The sequence below is a fragment of the Musca domestica genome, unplaced genomic scaffold (assembly GCF_030504385.1).
Source record: "Musca domestica strain aabys unplaced genomic scaffold, Musca_domestica.polishedcontigs.V.1.1 32, whole genome shotgun sequence".
Classification (NCBI taxonomy): domain Eukaryota; kingdom Metazoa; phylum Arthropoda; class Insecta; order Diptera; family Muscidae; genus Musca; species Musca domestica.
Window position 1 is genome coordinate 10,743,895 of NW_026712311.1, and position 22,261 is coordinate 10,766,155.

Genomic DNA, 22,261 nt, shown 5'->3' on the forward strand with positions numbered 1-22,261 from the left:
AGCAAAATATGTGCGATATATATGTCTATCAAAGAAGATATGCTTGAAAGATCTCTTATATGTCGAGAACGGCTGAACTGATTTCGACAGTTCTCATTAATTCAAAATGGCCTCTTGGCAGGAAAGAAAAAACGTCTAAAAAAATTGCATAAAAATATCTCTCTAATGATGAAAATATTGATTTTGTAATATTTTCTCATATTTTTTTCAATTTTGTCATATTTTTGGCATATTTTCATTTTGAATTAAACATTTGGTAATATTTCTACAGCTAACAAAACTAAGTAGTTAGGATATCAGGATATCATATACAGATCGCATTTATGGCCCGATCCTTATGAAATTTTGCATGGGGATAAGATGAGGGTCAGAATAGAAGCCTACTCTTTTTGGAGATAATCGCCATATATTTAGGGGTTGAAATGGACAAAAAAACTGCAAAATTGTCAGCAAGTCGTAATTATCGCCCGGTCCTCACGCGCATTTGGATGGAGGTTACCGGACATTGCAAAAGCCAAATAGTTTTGGATGGCCATCCAAAAATTATCAATGTGTGAAATAGTTTGCCAACTTTTGTAGACAAAATACGAAAATATCCATTCCAGTGACTTTTTGGAGAATTCACAAATACAGGAAAGACGCACTTCTGACTATTTCGTTAAGGCTGATTTCGTTGAAGAATATTGTCAAATGTCTGTATCTCATATAGATGCGTTTCAGTCAAAAACCAATAATAAGTGTTAATCTTTTGCCACTTCTGAGAGATTATAGGTCTTTGGGAAATATTGGTTCCAGATCTAGGAAGACCATTCACGTGCAACATCTACCAATAAATTGGAAATGAGCAAATTAGTTTCAGTTGCTATTATTAGAAAATTAGAGAACGAATCCTGATGGTTTTCTTTTATTATTTGTCACAATATCTTGTGGAATTCTTTCGAGTATCTCGCCTATATAAACTGTATCATTTATTATAGTGTTGTCGGGTATTCAACGGTCGGCCCCGCTCGACTGCAGCCTTTGCTTACTTGTTTTTATATAAACTCTGTAAAAAACGTGCACCTATATGGAACATTTTTTGCCGGTAACGTTAGTTTATAATAAGAACTCAAATAAAATGTGCCGGAAACAAATGAAAATTGTTAATAACTATTAAACATAGAAGGAAAACAATAATAACTTTCGTTTTTATGGCAACATTGCTGCAAAATTCTCTTTATTTATAATGGAAATATAGATATTTTTCGTTTTCGGAGATCTGTTGGAAGATATTTGTGTCATTGACGTCATACGTCTAAACTGATGCTCTGTAGAAGAGTTTTGCATAGACTCTCTGAGGTACGACTTTAATCCTAAAAGGTATTTCTAATATTTATAAATTCCCGCATTTAGTCTTTTGACGTATTATGTGATCTACAGTAGAAGTTTTGACCAATATTTTTGTACAATATTTTGATTTGCTACGGTCCGGTTGAAGGGGAATTGTTAGCAGCAATATTACCGAAGATCCTATGTACCTAAAATGCACGGATCGCAAGGAATCTTAATCTGAAAATTCCAAAAAATGTTGAAAAGCGAGAACTTTTCCGCCTCTCTTTAGTTACTTTGCGATATAAACATTCAAAACGCCGATATGCGTGTCTTCTTTTTTCACACTATTTTCATAATGTTCTGGATGTTTCCTGTAATTATTTTTTTGCTGCACAGTGTTATACCTTTAGTGTTCCTAGTTGGCATTTGGCTGGTCCTAATAAAGGAGACTATAAGTTTTTTTACTAATCAACGCCATTCTTCTCATCAACATGGATCTGTTACGATATTCGCAATGTTGCTTTTGTTTTTACCACCATTCTATGCAGGGTATATTAATTTTGTCATTTCATTTGTAACTCCTCAAAAAAATATTTATGATAGAGCCTATAAAGTATATATATATATTCTGAATCAACGTAAAATTCTAAGACGATCTTGCGGTTTACGTGCTATCTTTCGAACGATCTTAATGGGTACTACAACCTATGACAAAAAATTACTTATGTATTTCCGCGTCTTCGTATAGCCCCCGTAGCTCATCATTTAAACGTAATTTTTGTTGACATTTTTCAAGTCCCTACAAATGGTGGAGGGTATTAGAAGTTGTACACCTTTGGTTTTAACTGTAATACCTATTGCAACTGACATCAGGAAACATGCACATACATACGTCTTACAATTTCAGTATATAGCAGGAGGACACTCACTTTGCATGCGTCAAATTAAAGCATTTGTAAATTATTCCTCAAGTAGACCATAGCTACTTTTTTTTCAAAATTCGTGCAAACTTTGTTCCGGAACTTTTTTAGCTACAAATCTTTGCAATATTGTTCCACTATTCACCAATAGCCATGTATCTGAATTAAATCTTTTTTCAGCCTGTATGTATGTATTTCTTATCTGATGAAGTAAATTAGTTTGTAAGACTTTGCACTTGTTTCTTAAACGATGAACGCAAAAAAATACATATATATGCAAAAAACCTACTACATACCTAGAACCTCATTTCGAATTAAATGAATGCGAACTCCATAAATTGTGTGACATTAGAGGCTTCGAAATCCGGTAGCAGAACAGTCGTCTCGATGCACGCAAAGACGTCAAGCAATATATCGGACTCAGACATCGGCGTACGTTAAGGTAATTAAAACGATAAGATCGGCAACGCCCCTGGCCCAAAGCACATAATTCATATATAAACGTGTATGCGAACTAGATAGATACATATATAGATGATAGATTGATGAACGAACTATATCAATTTGTTCAAGTCCCTTGGTGGATACATGCGCTTCAAACCCTTTTTAATATTCCAATTTGAGATTGTATTGGCCAAAGTTACAACGTCAAGTGTTTATTCATTACATCGAGAAACTGTAGATATCTTCTTAGAGTAGACTAGAATTCATTAGAAAGGACATCGACCGATACGATTTGTGTATATATGTTCATATTCGCATAATGACGCATAGTGTTCGCCGAATCTGCTGTAGTAGCCATCGCGAAATACGGGAATAATGTTTGCTTCGATACGAAGCTCAAGCTGATTCATCTGTCCAGATTTCTACGTAACAAGTCCCATCTATACGCTTTTAGATATATTTGTTGATCCATTGAATCGAACGCATCACCATATCTATATAACTATATCTCTCTCATTATGCGTATTAGACAGTAGTTAAAATGCTTTGCATTGGTAGTCAATAGTTTCTCGGTGTCCATAACTTCGGTGGAATATATTCGCGTTAAGATATTAGATACGGAGTAGATTAAGCGTCATTTGGTGGGCAGACATTTTTGGGAGGGATGTTTTTGGGTGTTCGATAGCATCACAGGAGTCATGCTTACTTTTCAATTCGATGCTTGCAATCGTTTATTTTCCTTATCCTGTGTACTATAGCGAAATAATATATCCGAGTGACATCCTGGTAATAGCGGAACTGTTGGGGAGATATGTATGCGGCTGCTGGCGGCGCCAGTTTGGCATCACGCCAGGCACGACAGAGACAACGCCAGCAAAAGAAATCGCAGCAGCTACAAGCTAAACTACATCCTCCCAAGGCGCCTTGCTCGTCGGTCGGAGAACATGGCGCTTCAACGCCAACGCGTCACTCTCGACAATTTCATCAGCTACCGAACAACTACCTGCGAACACCTCAGGCACAGGGGCGCAAACTTAGTGCAAGTTATACGGCGCAATCGAAGCTTTTACTGCCAATCGATGAGGGCGATACACAATCGGTTATGCATATGCGGATGCACCCGCACCCACATGCACATGGACATAGCCACCACGCCCACAGTCACAGCCATCAGGAGCACCAGCACATGGTTCCATACACTGGACATCATCACCACGGACGCGTTTCACCGAAGCTTGTACATCGTCATTCGGGCAGTAGCGGAACCAGCTTTCACCATTCCCATCTGCCGAAATCGGCAACTGCCACTTTGCCACTTGTCTCACAAGTCGAAGCCACACCACCGACGTCGCCATCGGGCGTAGCCGCCGCCAAGCCGGATGAAGCGACAGCTCTCCCACCAGCGATATGTCAGGAGGCAGGTATACCTTTGGCCTATCATGACAGTATTATTGTGACGCCGGCCACGCCGATGGCGTCGCCTGGTCACGTGGCCAAGCCTCACGAAGAACTTCCCGATGCCGTGGCAGAAAAACAACCGCTCACCGCAGCCGCCGATTCGTGTGATGACGACGACCAAACGCATCCACCCACCGGACCCCTAGAACGCAAATGCAGTGTCTACCGTATGAGGCGTAGCGACGCCTTCGAATACGATCCCCCAGCCGCCATCACCGGGGTTCGGAGACAATTCAAGGAACTTCAATTCAACCAACAGAACCAACACTACGAACCCCTGCTTACCGACGATCCGCATCTCGTGTTTAAGGGCTTGCCAACGACCACCGTCGGTCGTAAAATACAAATTTGCGCCTACTGTGAGGAAGGTATTTGCGTCTGTGAACACATTGAGGTAATTACCACCACCAGCCAACAGAGCGAACCAAGGCCGGCCCTACATACTGCTACTACTACTACTACTACTTCCACTGTCACTACCACCCCTACTACCATGTTCTCTCTATGTTGTATCCTATCCATTTAAAAACGCAAACACACACATACACATAAACAAGTTTACACACGATGACATGTTCTCTTGCTATGTAAACCGTTTTGAATCTGCCTATTTTTTATTTTCTCATTTCTTAAGTGCCAATATAATTTCTTTTTAATACCCATGTATGTGAGTGTGCGACCACATACACGAGAATAGAACACAAAAATCGACTAATGTCTCGACATACAACCAGGAACACACCTTTGAACGAACGAACGAACAAACGAACACACACACAAACACCTCTTGTATACATGTGTATTAGTTGAGCTATAGACGTGCGATACGAATGGCAATGCGTGTGTGTGTGTGTGTCCGCGGTTGAGGTTGTGTTCCTAAGTCATCTTTCACGATATCAAACGCTTTCACTTCCGTCGACAATACCTTCCTACCGACCGACGACCGACGACCGACCGACCGACCGACCCACCGACTGCGACGCCGACACCAAATTCGCCATATTCATTAGTCTACCAATTTCTCCCATTTATGTTTCAAAGTATTTTCTTATTTCTCAGTGTTGCATGTTTGTTGTGTCATAATGCCATTTCTCGTTTCTTGCATGCCATTCTTTTCTGTGTTACTTTAACTATGCTCTATGTGATCCCCATAACCCCTGACCCCACCGCCCTTTCAGTGTTAAGACGATGATAGCTCCTCTTTGGGCCTTGATATACTAACAACAGTAATAAAAGTAAATTCGACGATTCGTGTTTGGGATGGCTGAAATAGTTGCTTTGTGTGCGGCACAAGGGTGGCCAAGTGGTGTTTGGGTTGGAGCAGGATTGGGTGGTCCACTGTTTTTATTACGGTCACAATGTCAATGCTAGCGGCGACCACCAGAGCTTCTATCGCTACCCCCATCCTGTCACTCTTTGCTGGGCTTTGTTTATTTGTTTACTTTTTCGTTTTTGCGATGTTTCGTGTCCTTTGTCGTTTCGTTTTTCTTGATGTTGCTTTTAATTAGTCTAACTAAGTGTGTGTGTGTGTGTATATATATATATATACAAACATATACGTATATAAGTATGGATAAGTGTGTTGCCGGAAGCATGCACATTCCATAGTTAAATATAGGGGAAATCGATGACAATAATTGCATGTCTGCACCAAGTAAATAGCTGGAATTTCATATAATCCAAACTGTGATACCACGTACATACATACATACATACACACAAGCGTCAATTCGTGTATGTTTGTATGCAATGTGAATGAATTTGTGACACACTAATGATAGAAATACTAAAAAGTCTAAACAGGTCTGAAAGAGTTCACCAGACACATTTTGTGGCATATTTTTAGATAATGTTTTTTTTTTATAGCTTGTATCCTAGTGGTGTACCTTAGGGAAAGGTCTATACTGATCCTCATGATGAAAACAGTTAACCTTTTCTTTGCCTACCCAACTGAAATGAAAATAAAAAATATATAATTATTTAGTTTTGCATATTTATATTCACAATTCAACCTCGTGTGAATAAAAACTATCTTCATTTTTGGTGACATACCAGAAGTAGTTTGGCTCCTCTAAAGTTTATATTTGCGATGTTTAGAAGCGTTCATAGAAATATTACTTGTCTATATTTTTCCACAACGCGAAAAGTGTGGAAAATATGATTTGTTTACTTCGTCGTAGAGATGCTAGATATAAACTCAATTATGACGTTTCTTTGTTCATATTTTTTTGAGATTGCCATTTTTTGATGGATGTTAAGGTATTTTGTTCCAGAAGATGGAACAAACTCCTGGCCAGAATCTGTAACATAACCCTGTTGTTCTTGCACTCTGATATAAAGTGTCATTTTCCCCACTAAAGGAATGCTAAAAAATAATGTATTAAAGTTGATTACGTTGAAGTAAAAACATCGATGAATAAGATATTTAAATAAGTTACAACAATACCTCATAAAATCTTTGTACTTTATTTTAAATTGACTTTTTATAGTCTTCAAGTGGACCATTAAATGGAAACCTTAAAAATCGTTTTTGTACAGTATAAAAAAAAATGATGACCGAACTTAACACACCTCCTAATCTATTTCAAATACACATTACACCACCGATTTATAATTCTGCCATGGTCGTACGTACAATCCTGAATTCTAATGTGTTTGTTTTTGAAAACAATAGAGATGCGGATGCATCTTTCTAATAAGTCTAAAATAATACATTGACTGATTTAAGGCGATGTTGTCTGCTGCAGGGAGAGAAGAAAAATACAACATCTTGTGTAATGTTATCATTGGTACTTATGAAATACACAACAGCATACATACTCTTGAACAATAAAAAAAAAACAGAAATCAGAAATCCGAACTGAATATATGAACACTATTTATTTGTTTGCTATAGGATCCGAATTGCACGAAGGGGTGTACTACAGATCTATAGCCAAAATAAGCGCTGGACAGCACCCGAACACCATACAGCACAGACTGTAAGAAAACAAATCACAAACGTACGAACGAACAACCGAACGAAACAACACCCCCAAATGAACCACTAAACTCTTTCCATATACGTATATTTATATACATATATATATTGTATCGGAGGCGGAATAGTAGTGTTTGCTTTGGATAACGCGCTCGAACAATAACGTTCCGTAGACTTCTCAGTTTCACATCGCTAACTGTGCTAAATGCATCTTAACTACCAGCGAAAAATAACAGCAAAGATGAAGCCTTACAGCAATATTTGTCGTTCGCCTGATTCAGAATTATAATATTTCCACATATCTGCAAAATGAAAGTGACGCCCACGTTGCAGAAGATCCACAACGATCGACATTGCTGTGACACAACAACGCCAGTGCGAGAACAATACAAGTCGAGGACATACACTTGCTAAGCTATATGGTCGGAGAGTTAAGTCCACACTACACACGAGGGCGCAAATCTAGACAAAATATTAAGTTTATGTATCGTCTTCTGTGTACGGGCGCACAAGTACAATTTAACTGGTGGCTGCGCCGGCGAAGAAGACGACGACGCAAAGGACAACGCAAACAAAAGCATCACCGTTGGAAAACCAACAACCGGCGCACGTAGCCGTTCGGCCCAAGGCATCAGCGTGAACGTCAGCGTCAGCGGGTGACCGGCGTCCGGTAGCATTGGGTATTTTCAGGTTCAGAAGATTCTGTAAGAACTACTTTAAATGAATTTTTACCATGTAGACATGTTTTATTAATGTATTAAACCAAATGTGTACGACTTTAGTTTTACATATAGGGCTCCTGAAGAACTCAATTTTTGTTCTTCATTGCGCTCAAGCGAAGATACGCTATTGCAGCAAGACAACGGACCTCTACGGTTGAATGTGTAAAAATTGGCCCGGTCCTATAACACAACGTGATATATATCTATAAATATATACAGTAACGCATTTCGCCGTTAATCATTCATCTATAGTAAAATATATTTGTTGCGCATAAACTCAACGAATAAAGATGCAGGCTGCATTGATGCTAAGATCGAAATCTCGGGTGGCGAGAAGAAGAAAGCTACGAAAATTAGGTGGAAGACTTGAGTTGCCTAGTAATGTAGCAACCAAAGAAATAGCTCCATTTCCTCGTTATCCGCCAGAGTCATGGGTAATATTTTATTTCTTTAACATCAAACTCCTTCTCCTCCTTCTTCTCCGCAAAACTCAAATGGAAACTCCCACATAATACTCTCTCTCTTTCTCTATCAACTACCAAATACTGCTACTACTACAACTACTACTTTAGTTACTAGTAACTTCTGCCATTCCCCTCACAACCCCTGAAAACAAATAACATAGGACCCACTACGTCCTTATATCATACTACCTCTCTCTCTCTCTATCCTTCTGTGTCTATACTGCTCCCCCTCTCTCTTAGTCTCATTGAAACTGTGCCTTCCAAAACAAAAACAAACTATATTATAATTTCTTTTTGTTCAATTTATTTATGAGTAGATTCTACATACTATTTCACTTAGAATATTAGCAATATTTCGTTTAGAGCTCCTAGTTACTCAACAAACTTCAGGTTAGACACCAAACCTTCTTATTCACATTAAATGCTTTGAAACCAAAACGAAACAAACTTCTCAAAATCCTTGGCTTTCGCGTACATCCGCGGTCTTTCAATTCTGCTTCCCATAATCCCCAGTCTCTCTGAGCCCTTCGCAAGACTACAAAATGAATCTTGTGTATCAACATACTAGCTTTCTATCTCACCTTCTCACTTAGATATGTTTATTCTTCTTCCGATCCAGCCTCTGTCTATAGAGTTCTTTCATTTCCAATCCTTCACATATTTCTTTTTAATTTGTAGCTGTACAAAATCCAATTTACAATTTAAATACACATAACTAGCATTGATTATCTCTAATCCCGAACAAAAAAATAAAAAAGAACCCAAAGGCCTAAAGAGAAGTATTGAATAAGAGCAACATTTGTAGATTTGAGCACCTTTCTTCACCTCTTCTTTAAGTTCGCTAGTAGTCCAATAAATAACGAAATCCTATTTAGAAACGACCCTAGAGAACAAGACATCTAGTCTTCACCTTGATTTTTTTCTGTTTTTACACACTCAGTCATGTTCACTACACCAATACATACATCCATATATAAATACGTACATCGTCCTGTAAATACTTACATAGTTTCTGCATTCACTCCTACAACCACCTTGAAGGACCTAATTTTGTTCATATCCTTCTTTTAACTTTTCATTACTCGACTGTCCATCGTTGGCCAACTGTAATGTACCACACATATCCACCGTACCCCCTCCAACAATGGATAATTATTTGTAACCAACGCGTCTTCATCTATCGAATCAAACTACTACAAATTGCAACTCAACCATCACGGTATGCGTTAACTATGCGGTATGATATGGGGCGAGCGCTCCCCCCTCTCTCTCTCTATCTCTCTGTACGAAATCTAATTGATCCGCACCATATGTATCATAACATTACAATGTACCTCAAAAACATGTGTAAATATGCCAACTCACTCCCACTCAAAACAAAAAACAAAAAAATGTTAAATAAAAATTGGAACTTCTTTGCACCCGTGTTTGTGCCGCGATCATCCAACGTCAAATGGCGACGGTTTTATGCCGTTGCAATGGTTTGTATGACCACGACTCTCTCTCTATCTCTTTCTGTCTCTCTTTGTACAAAATCGTCCTACCATCCCAACTCACGCCATCCAAATTCCAATCGCCAAATAAATGTTGCCACCATTATGCGCACCGCGACCAAACATCAATCGATGGCTCTAATGATCGACAGTAAGTCCTGTGCTAGGTTATCACTATCGCAATCCGTTGGTTTGTCTCTTTTGTTGTCTTGATTTACTTCTGTTACACATTCGTTTCGATACTATCTTTCTTTGTTGGTTTTGTTTTATATTTTCTTTTTGACTTCACCTTTGGAAGTTTTAAAGTATGGTGAAAATGCTTGTAAACACATTTTATTTACGTAGTTTTGTAATGGAACACAGCATCACAGAGTTGAATATTTCTTGTAATCTATCGGAAACATTTAACGACAATAGATACCGCCGACAGGCACACACACGCACGCACGCACGCACAAATAATAACAGATTTATTGAACAACGTAAGTTTAATTAATTAAAAGAAGAAAAAAAAGTGGCCAACCTGATTGGATTCCAAAAAGTCTTGAATGAGAATTTATTATATCATAAAAGAAAACGGTATAAACCCCTACTCGGCGAAGTGTAAGAGGTTCTTCTATTTTGCACATGGCCTTAATAAATTGTCGTCAAATGTCACAATCTATGATTAGCAGTTCGTTACGTTCAAAATACCAAATATCGAGAGGGATCCTTTCGTCACTTCATAAGTTACAATGATACAGCTTTTACGTTTAACGATTAATTATGTAATCGAATTTCTGTTGACACTCAATGGTCACAAAACTCTTGTAATGTCCAAAAGATGGTTAAAATTCTTAAAATACGATATATCAGTGGTGTAGCTTTAGGTAATCCACATGCCAACGGACAAGAACATACTTGTGTACTCATTGGAGTCTTAGATTGGTTTTTTTTTTTCAAGAAAGGTGGCTAGAAATTTGACATTGACGTGCGTGTGCGGTGTGTTGTTTTCGAGCGTGGTGTCAGAAATACTTTTACGCTCAGTGTAGTTGAATATGTATTCAAAACAAAAGTTTTCTATTGAACTTTTGTTTTGGGATATGGTAACGCTTTTGTTGCATCTGGAACTTGGATCCCAACAGATCCAGTACACAGTCAGGCTCGACAAGAGCGTTGTTGTTAAATATTGCTGAAGAAGCATGTGCATTGTGGTTAAATGTAAAAAAGAAACGATAAATTATATAGAAACGCAGATGCATCATACCAAAAACACAAGACACAAACATCGACACCTATGTATGTATATAATCAGCATCTATTTATCTATCTATATGTATATGGATTACAAGCATTTTCCTACTTTAATGCACTTCTTGGTTCTCAGATGCTTTTGGGCGAGAGTTTTACATTTTTCCACCATCCCCAGCAAACCCCACGAACAGTATTGTTTACGCTACCCTTAGTCATATCCCGTAGAGTTATTTATTCCTGCGTCCAAGACCAAGAAACGAGAACTCAACTCCCGATACGAAAGGAGCCATGGAGCATCAATACAGTCCGCAATGCAATGCATACATTTAAAGCTAATACTTCTTCGTAATCTACGTTTAAAATACACATATTACAAATAACACCTGTCACACGTCCACAGAAGCCGCATTGCCACCATTTTTGTACTTATAGTTTTTTTGTTTTCCCATCGAGTAGACAACGCCACATTCAAACATGTTGCATGACTCGATAGACAACACCTAGCCATCCATTCATCCATCCAACTATCCATCCGTCCATCTGCCCATTCACCATCACCACCACCACACATACACCGTTCGACCCATATGTAAACTAATCCAAATGATAAGTACCCACTACCAGCCAATGGACAGCATTACAATACTACTCGACACGACACCCAGTGAGACCAACTAACCAACCAAAAGTTATCACACAATATGGTATCAAGTTTTCCCAAAGATTCTGTTCAGCTTGCTTGCCTCTCATTCCCGTTTTCGATCTAGGAGCTCGACTTGATTCAATATGCGAATACAATTCCACAAAGAAAAAAAAATTATGTATATTCCCGAAAAAATGGAATAAAATTCTCAATTCTTAATATGTCACATTTTATGAAGACGAAACCCAGAAAATGCGATGAGTGAATTTGCTGTTGTACATGCATGTATGAGTGCGTGTGAGAGACACCGCCCTTCATACATTCACTCACCGAATTTGATTGACTGATCGGGCGTCAATGTACAGACATACAAATTCCGAGGATTTTTTGTGGAGCATTCACAAGTTGAAACAAGTGGAAAAGTAAAACTAAACAAATGAATCGGATGTCAAATACAAATATTTCAGCATTGATCAGTACGACGGACACACGCACGCCCACCTAACAGTTGTGTGTCTGCGTATGTGGGTGTGCGTGTTGATTGGATATATGTAGTTATAAGTATCAATTAATTTAAGTACATAATATGCACCATTTCGAATCTGCAACACTTCTCCGAATCGAATAGTGTGTGTGTGTGTGTGCGTGTAAGTATGCGGAAGAGCGACCTATCGAAAATGTATTCCGCCTTGCGTCGACAGCAAAATCTCACGACAGTAAGAATATACACGAAAATGACTTGTTTTAAGTTTAAGCCAACACCGACGGGTAAGTTGTAGCGACCGCCAAGAGGATTGTCAAGGAATGCGACCCAATCCTCCTCCCCCTAATTCGATCTCGTCTGTTGATGATGGCCCTTAGAATTGGTGAAAATACATTCGTTGTGTGGAACTGTTATGCGTATGTATTATAATAACTCGTTACTCTCAAATCCCCAACTCGATCAACAAACCCTCAACAAGTGTAAAGCTTAGAACTTTTGTGGCAAATCTCCCAAGATTTCGTCTGAATTGTTGTGTATAATCGATCTTCAAACGACGAACATGTTTCCAAAACTTATAGCTGCATAGAAATGTATCATTACTAAAATTGTCCTTAGGATTCATAGGAGGAATGCTGTTACTTTTTAATACTCATACACACGTACATACATATCTACTCATAGCCAACACACACCCAACCACACATACACACATGTAGTTTACACACGTTGTGAAAACACATCTGGTTAGTATTGATGATCGATCCCTGTATATGTACTCGTATTTTGTGTATTCGTTGGCAAATGGGCCACCGGCCAGCCAAAGACCGTCTCATCATGTCCAAATGGATGATATTTTATCCGCTGTTTACAGATTATAACAAAGCCATTATACTATTTTTATTTCTACTAAATCACTTTCTACTAAATTCTCAATCATTGACTGCCGATTTACCAGACTGCGCTTAAAAACACTACTCACATACAAATAGTTATTCCTTCATCGTTTTACTCATTTCAACATTTTGCATTTTGTTGTTTTTCCTTTTTGCTTTCGTTCCTTAGATTTTTCTCATCTACTTTTTCGTATATTTTTCTAAGCACGCATTGTTGTCATGTCCTGGAGGAAGTGTTGCGTCGTGCCCCCTATGTGGGCGCAAGTTTCTTTTAGCGCATATCATTATGTTGTTATCTCTGCATTGCCTCCTCGTTGCGACGCCAGCAAATGCAATGGCGGACCGACAGATTCAAAATAGCAAATATAAATTTATTCACATTCAAAGACTAGGTTATCCAATTCGATGTAGTCCGCATTACTATGGTCATCTCCTCCATCGCGCCTTAGGTATAAAATTAATCTAGTTTTATTTTATAGAAAATATTAAATAGCATTTCTTTGGTGTCCAGCTATTGTTGTAATTACCTATGCAATGTACCAATGTATACATACGTACGTACGATACAGTAACATTCATACAACAGACATAAAACAGACATGTAAATAATTCGATACCGATGACTTTAGGCGGTGAAATCTGAAATAAATGTGCATACGATAATGGGGCGTACATCGAATTACAGCAAAGGCTTAAATTTATCTACATCTCGTACATGTTACAATAAATACTGTTTCCTATGAATTCGGTGACACCTGTTCTATAATTTTTGTCTACAACAAAAACAGTCCATGCACCATTAGACATTATGCTAAAAAAGCCAAAAATATTGCCCACACTTATGTCAGAACAGAAATAATCACCGATCCTCGGCTTGGATTTGTATACAGTTAAAAGATCCATACTTCATGATGTTAATTGGCATAACATATTTGGCATTCTAAATCGACACGTGTTGAAAACACCCACACTGCGAATGTCGTTCATTGTAAGCACCGCAAGAAGTTGTCAGTGAAGACAGTACTTCGGGCGAGTGTTACGCCACTTTAGTTTGTTTGCAAACGAAAGGGTCCGCAATGGGTTGCCCGTATTCCCTTAATATTGTCAATGTAGTGATGCCGAAGCATTCCTATTTAGCACCTATTTAAGATAGACATTATTTTTATGTTTGTTCCAAGAAAAAATTCGATTCGATTCGATTTCTTTTACATTCCTTTCGTGTTCCACAGTTTATCGCAAAACCAAGTATTTTGCGATACTCAAAAACAAACATTGCACTGGTTTTCCCATTTAAATATGTATAATCCATATCAAGTGTCGTTCCTGCATAACATTATGTGAAAAGTGTATTTGTAGCGATGGCTGCTATCGTATACGATTTATATCTTTCGAACGCCCTTTACGTGACATCTCAGCAAAGCAATGTGTTTTACAACCTCCGTTTCATCGAAAACGGTAAACGTGGAAGAAAAAGCCGCCTGTACTTGAAAAACTGCATAGAATTGATTTTATCATTGTCATAATGTCAGAATAGATTTCACAATGCACTTGTGCCATGAGCAATGCAGACAGCCTTCCGTCTAATCATCACATCAAAAGATTTTCACAGTAAGAGTGGATACTTAAGCTAAGAGTGGTATTATCAGCCACAGTCTAAGCAAACATCAGAGCGTTGGTGTGTAGGCCATTTTAATTGAGCAGTCAGGAAAAAATATTTATTCAATTGGTTTCGGCAATGGCATAAATAGCACTATGTCTGTAAGATGTAAACGAAATGTCCTTTTATTTCGATGCGGATCCAATCAATCAGTCATATTTATTCGATTTATGGGAAATGGACGGGAAAGTTGCACTTGTTTGAATGTGAGGGACAGCCATTAATAAATTGTTTCCTTCAAATATCCTATTCCGATTGGAATGTTTAGCGATTGGGTCATAATAATAATGTTCTGTATTTAATAAAATAACTCAAACAAACAGACATACTGTCCCATCGGAGACTCCGTTTATTAGTCGGCTTCCTAACATACTGCAGTCTGTAGTGATAAATGCATTTTTATTTGAAGAAGAAAAAAAAAACATTACAGGTCTTACAATGAAGTCCAAAGAGAAATGCAGCGATTTGTGATTTAGGAAGGACGCAACTCTTATTAATATTATATTTGATTTTGGCATTTAAGCTTACCAATAGCCTAACGATTTGAAATTGTTCAAGTGCAGATGTAAACCAAATATTCACCATTTATATCATATCGATATCAGAGCCACAAGCATACAATCACACACACACAATCGAATACGTTCACATGAGCACCATGAGATTTTGTTTTTAATTTCAAAACCTTGCTAAGTGCACCATAAAATGAATGACACTTGAGGCCAATTCTGCATAAACATACGTACGTCTACAGAATAACATCAACTACATATGTACATAATATCTCTATATATATAACGAATTTAAAAAATCAATAAACGTTGCTTGTCGCATGAGTCTACAATCGACTTGCATGTTAATCAGATACATTTTTGATCTCTCTATGGTTTATTTTCATTGGTTTTGCCGTGGCATTGACAGCGTTCGTGTGATAAGATAAGCTCACTAGATGCTTTGCTTGCATATCATATTTTATTATTGGATGAGATACGCGCATGCGCATATTTCACAGCAGATCGGCCAACCCACCAGCTGATAACAACGTGGGCGTTCTTGCATAAGACGAAATCGGCCAAGATCTCATGTCTTATTAATACCTATACAATATAATCTCTTTAACTATGCATATAAATTGAACAACTTCTGTCTGCCATCTTAACTGTCGCTATTTGTTATTTTCTCAAAATACATATAGTTCGCATGCGTTGCATTTTATATAAGTAACATGCAAATATATAGACAAGAAAAGGTACATACATACATGCATATATCATATGTAGTCCCATATACGGCGTGCGAGGGCTAGACTATATCCCGTAAACACTGACGTGAAAAAATTTTAAATTCAACCTGTTTAGGGTCTAACAAGTACTCCTCTAAATTCGCTTCTCGGCCAATGGTATTTTGCATCGACAGCGCAAGACATTGGGAAACAGGCCGTAAGTTCCAGTGTAGCATTAAAGGCAAACTTAGCTGCAGCCATGGTACAATGAAGACCAGTTAGGCTAACTTTGAAAAATTGCAAGTACAGAGGTCTATCCGTTTGGCTTGTAATATCAGAACTACTATCAAAACAATCAGAAAATCACACAACTTGTTGCATTGATTTTGAATGTATAATTGAAAACCGCGAAAACTAAATGAAAGGTCAACTATTGTTTTTTAAATCATGTTCTATATATCTCTAAAGGTTTATATCGCTACAAAAACTGTAGATTTTGTCGATGTATACGTTGCAATAAGCATATTGAAAACATCCGAATTTGAATATTTAGTGAAAAGAAACACACATATAAACAAATAATGCTGACATATTAAGCCAAGAAAATAAAAAAAATAATAATATTTACCTTTATTTTATTATACCATGCGGCAGCGGCTATATAAGTTCTAAATGTTCAAAAGTTTTAAAAACAAATCCAAAAAAGGAAAATCGCTTCGGTACTGAGAATTATTGTCCTTCAGACTTCCAGAATTGTAAAGAATGCAAAGTTCTAAATAAAGTAGCATATTTTCTAACAGCTGTGTAATATATGATGTCGTATTTTGTATCTCATCGTTCTGTATTCTTTTGTTGTACCCCATTTACTTTTATTTTAATGAGCCAATGCGTATGTTTAGCCGCATTTTCAATTTTCAACGCCGAAATAAGAATTTTTTGGGGGCTATACGCGTACATACATACATACATACATCGATATATGGGCACAAACTCCTTTGCATTCATTTATGCACGTACGTATGCACGCGTTCGAAGGGACTATATATTTTATATGGACATGAAACTGCATTCGTACTTGATATATATGTCTGCATGTATTATTATGTATTCTGCATTTATGTGTATATGTTTTTTCTTTTTTCTCATTTTTTTTCCTTTTTTTTTTTGTAAAATTCTGGAATATTGAATACTATTTTGCTTACGATGTTCGGGCATATGAAACATACTTACTTAAATATGTGTACTCGTTTTTGGTTTTGTTTGTGCGTAATGATTGTTAACATGCCGACACGTTTTTTATGGATAGTCCATTTCATTGGAATAGAAACTAATGCCTTTTGTATTTTTTAATCTGTGCCGCTTTGCTGCGAACTAGTGTGCTCAGGGAAGAGCTGCTTGGTTGGAGCGCGGACGTCGTTGCAGTGTACAGGAAGCACAACAACAAGCAACTTGCCACCGGAGATGGGTAAAGAGAAATCGGGTAAGTCGCAAGATAGTTGTGTTACTATCGCAAAACGGAGCTGTGGCCTGATACGTTCTGACTGCATTCTATCGTTGACAGATACAAGATGCCTCTTTGGGCGGCTCCTCGGACGACGAGGATTTTCTGGGCGTCTTAAGGGGTCCAAGTACATTCGCAAATGCATTTCTTTACGTAGGACTGGGTACCATAGCTTTGGGACTTGTTATCGCATTTGTTGGAACCGGCGAGAAGGGATTTAAAACTGTTGAGCTGCGTCTCATAGGACCATCACTCATCGGTAATGCCTGATTCAAATCTTACCAGCCTATATAACAAATACGATATAAAATTGTCCCCTGCAGGCCTAGGTTTCGTGTGTTGCATGCTGAGGATTTTGTTCTGTATTTGTCCATCACACTGTATAGCGAATAAGAAAAATGATCGAAAGAAAAATGGAAATAAAATAGATGCCGATTACACCACATCCCTGTTACGGGGTGAAATTAAACGTGTTTCCATCACACGAGCTCCAGGCCAACAGGTATGTGTTTCTAAGTTAAAATATTTACATACGGTTTGATATATATTATTTTCATGGTTCCATTAGTCCCGCGCTGGACATAAGAGGTCTAACAGTAAAATGCTAAATGAAGGCATGGAAGCATTACGACAGATTGCAACCACTTCGTTATTCATGCAAAACGAGCAGAAGCCTATGACAAACCGGATAGTTCCCATAATAAAAGAGCCAGAAGTCGTAGCCGGTAAGTATAACTGAGGTAGTGTTTTTTTAAGAGGACAAAAGCAAAAACAGATGGAAAACAATCAAAGGTGACGCCCCGTTGTTATTCTGTTATTTTAATTAATAGCCCAATTCCAATTAGATTGGAGTCGGGTCTTGAGCAAATAGTACCTTCTAACTGATGTTTTGCTTGTATGAGTACTCAAACTTTTTTATGTGGCTATAAAATTGAAGCATGGGTAGAGTTTACTACTGGGTAAAAATGGCGGGTATTTACCGAAACGCTGAATATAAACTATTTTCAACGGTATTCGGTCTATAAATTCATTGTTTTTTTTTTTATATTTTATAACAAATTTGCTTGGGTTTTATACCCTCTGCGATATGGCTATACATCTTTTGATACGGCCAAAACATGTCTCCTCGAATAGAAGGACCTTCACATATGAAACTTAAAACATAATATAAATATATTTTATAATATCAACTATATTATAAAATCCGGATATCGGGAGGTATCGATATATACCGAATATCGGGAGGGTCGGTATATTGTGACAATACGAAGACCTTGACCTGTATAGGTAATTTTTTGTCATAGGCTGCAGTACCCATTACGAACTTAAAGTACGAAATTTGAAACAATTCCGATCTATATTGTTTCTAATACCATAAAAATACCGAATATTGGAAGATACCATTGTTTGGGGCTACACGAAGACGAGGACCTGCATACACAATTTTTTGCCATAGGCTGTAGAACCCATTACGAACTTAAAATACGAAATTTAAAATATATAATGTCTCTAATACCATAAAAGTACCCAATATTGGGAGGTACCGTTGTATAGGGGCTATTCGAAGACGTGGGTCTGCACCGACAAAACGGTGAATAAAATCGGATGGTGGATATTCGAAAACGTGGACCGACCTGATCCATAAACAACCTGCCTATTGACAAAACACACATGTGTGCAAAATTTTAGTCTTCTATCTCATTTTGTTCGAAAAATAACGTGATTGCAATAGACTGACATCGATTTTTAATTTTACGTTGATCGAGACTATATATACTTGTTGCATTAGACATGAGTTACAAAGTTGCTTAATATGCCCCAACTTTGGACCAAATGGGATACTCCTTGCCAGCACGTGGACCAAATCGGCAGCCAGACAGATGGACACCTCTAGATCGACTCCAAATATTTTCACGGATTCGGTCCAAAGAGACCTATGGTCTAAAATCGTTATTTCGATTCAAACGATATATATTCTCTGTAGACAAATGACTGAGGGTACAATTAGATTTAATGTTTAGCGTACTTTGATCTAAACCACTTCGATAAAAATTTGCCAGGCTTAGGCTCTGTGCTTCACTTTTCTTTTTCCTTGCAAAAACTCAGTTAATAACAAGCGAGTAACTATATCGCCAAAATTTTACTATCGCTTTATTAAAACAATTGTTTGGGTTAAAATCATCAAATCAAATTCTGAACTAAACAAACCCAAAAACACCATAAGTATTGCGGCAGCAAAAGGGGTCGATTCGATGGGCTAATAGAATTGCCTTACCATTGAAATTCAAAAACTTTAAAAACAGAAGTCGGACGCGGAGGGGATAAAACCTGAGAATAGTCATTCATTAATGTATCATATTTTACATATAATAAATGTTGTTTTGTAAGTTGATCTTTGTTGTAATTCCCGTGTATTTGATGTGTGTGTGTGTTTTTTTTTTTTTAGAAAAACTTGATGTTGCCAATTCCAGCAGGACAAGCAAATCAAATGCAAAAAATAAAAGTGCAACGAAAGACGAAACGGAATGTAATGAGAGTACTGCCGTTCACAATGCTCCTCCCACCAATCTTGGGGATAACACTACTACTCCGGTTAGCGGTTTCAACAGTAACAAATTGTCGCGTCAACGTGTTTCAGTCCACCAGCAAAACTCAGCCGCTTCTTTACTACTACACAATGGGCAGCAACCAATGTCTTCAAATGATGAGACGAATGATCAGCAAATGGAAACATCTCTAATATTTGTAAGAAATCCTAATTTGGAAAAAGAAATGCGCCCATCTTTAAATCCAACCACTACGTCAGCAGCTACCAGAAGGACCTGTCAGTCCTCAGTTTCCACACATCTTTCACCGCCCGAATCCGCAGATATACCTACAATACACAGTACTAACGTTATAAACAGCATCAAACAAAAAACTGAATCGTATCATTCAACTAGTACAGCGAGTACTTACGCCGCGGCATTAGCTGCTGCTGCTTCGTCTCGTGGAAACTCCGAGCGAACAGAGAACCTAGTGCGAGGGCCTCTTGCAATGCCACTGTCAATGCTGACAGCGTCGACATCCACATATGCCTTGCCCTCATCAGCCCCCACAATTTCTTTGACAAAGTCGATTACGTCAAGCCCACTTCCAACGCAACCTTCTACAGCACCATCTTTTTCTAAACAGACAGATCCATCCTCTCCGATTAATCAGCAAATAATGCCAGGCCAAGTGGTTGACGAAACATTTATGGGCCGAACGATATGTGGCTCTGACGTAAAAAGCAGCGAAACGCCTCAAGGAAACCCGATATTAAAGTTTCCAGCATCTACCATGTTATCTTCCACATATTCAGGAAGTTCGTCGACGCTCTCGCCCAACAGCCTGGTTGGTTCCACGTCATTCTCTGTTTCCTCGTCATTACCTACTCCATTAGGTAAATTTGAACCTGAGATTTTGCTGAGTCCTGCCAAACTTGGCCAATAATTCATTCCAAACGACCATAGTCTTATGTAGTCATATATGTACTCCGTCACCTGTTAATCTTATACAAATCAATGTCGCGCTAGGTATCATAAAAGTCATAGACATTTAGGCAAAATACGCTAACGGTACTTGGGTACTCATTAGTTTAAAGCTTAATGCATCAAGTAATATAAATGTTGCAAACATTAATTTATTGTTATGCGTTTCGAAATACATTCAAACATAAATCTGAGGTTAAGGTCATTAGCAAGGAATTATCTCAACATTCACATTCTTGTGGGCTTGGCCACTTAACTTGTTTGCCGTTCACATGTTTGAATGCATTTCGAATGATTAGCAGCAATTGGGGAAAGGACATAGAAGTTCTCATTAGCACATCTTGAAGAGGTTAGTTTTTTTAGGTAGTTAGTAAAATTGTTCATGACAAATCCCCCGACTGTTACATTTGATTATTTCTCATTTTACTCATGATTTTCGTTTAAAACAACATGTCTAGTTAACGAGCGAGGAACCACATCTTATCGATCCATCCGAACACACACGAACCACATAGATAGACATAAGTTAAATACTGTGCAACATTGCTTAAAACCTGTGATTTGATTTCGATTTGTTTGTTTACAACGACAACCATTCATAGTTTTGTTTGTTATACCATTAATCGCTCTCGTTACGCCATCTTACGTCTAGAAATACATATATCGTGTTGCATTATAAATATAATAGTTATTATTAAATAATTTTACTGTACACAACAAGAGTATATATGTATGCCTAAAAAGAAACCCGAAGACATGTAAAACTTAAATGTATAAAAAATAACTGTGTGTTTTAATTCTGCCAATTATTTCCGATTGTGGATTATTGGGCTAAAATGTTTGGGGGTCACAGTTTTGTATAAATTGTTTTCGATGTCGTCTGTTCGATCTAAACACATTTTGCTAAAAATGCGGTAAATAGACACATTATTTTTGGTCTCGTGAATAACTTATGGAAAAAACCTCTTCTAAAATGTCCCTAAAAAACAAGGTACCATTTAAAGATAGAAACAGAACAATGTCAGTGTCCAGTGAAATCGACCAGCTGATCCGTCTGGTCTTCTTAGAGTTAAAACGCTATTAATTATCAAATAAGTTTAAAAATAATTGTGCTTATTGTCTCAGTCACTTACCGGATTTAACCATTATTGCAATAATTTATTTATAAAAAATAAGAATGAAATGGAGCAGGTGTAAGCAGAATGTATCATGCAACCTTAACTGCTCGTCTCATCACAAAAATGTGCCACGGAAAACTGCGATAAATGATAACCTGGGCGGTGTTGTTTACCCCATGGTTTAAAGGAACTTAATTTATTCTTAC

The 22,261-nt window shown here is 37.7% G+C and overlaps 1 protein-coding gene across 2 annotated transcripts in view; it reads left to right on the forward strand.

Moving 5' to 3' along the window:
- LOC101900831 (uncharacterized) overlaps nucleotides 1-21,707 on the forward strand; it is a 33,868-nt gene extending 12,161 nt beyond the window's left edge. For both annotated transcript variants that reach the window (XM_011292543.3, XM_011292544.3), the window contains 7 exons: nucleotides 2,412-2,673; nucleotides 3,434-4,527; nucleotides 17,300-17,404; nucleotides 17,486-17,684; nucleotides 17,749-17,927; nucleotides 17,994-18,150; nucleotides 19,872-21,707. In XM_011292543.3, coding sequence (XP_011290845.1) covers nucleotides 3,487-4,527; nucleotides 17,300-17,404; nucleotides 17,486-17,684; nucleotides 17,749-17,927; nucleotides 17,994-18,150; nucleotides 19,872-20,899 — 2,709 coding nt within the window. In that variant the 5' untranslated portion in view covers nucleotides 2,412-2,673; nucleotides 3,434-3,486 and the 3' untranslated portion in view covers nucleotides 20,900-21,707. The remainder of the gene's footprint in view (nucleotides 1-2,411; nucleotides 2,674-3,433; nucleotides 4,528-17,299; nucleotides 17,405-17,485; nucleotides 17,685-17,748; nucleotides 17,928-17,993; nucleotides 18,151-19,871) is intronic.
- Nucleotides 21,708-22,261: the final 554 nt, after the last annotated feature.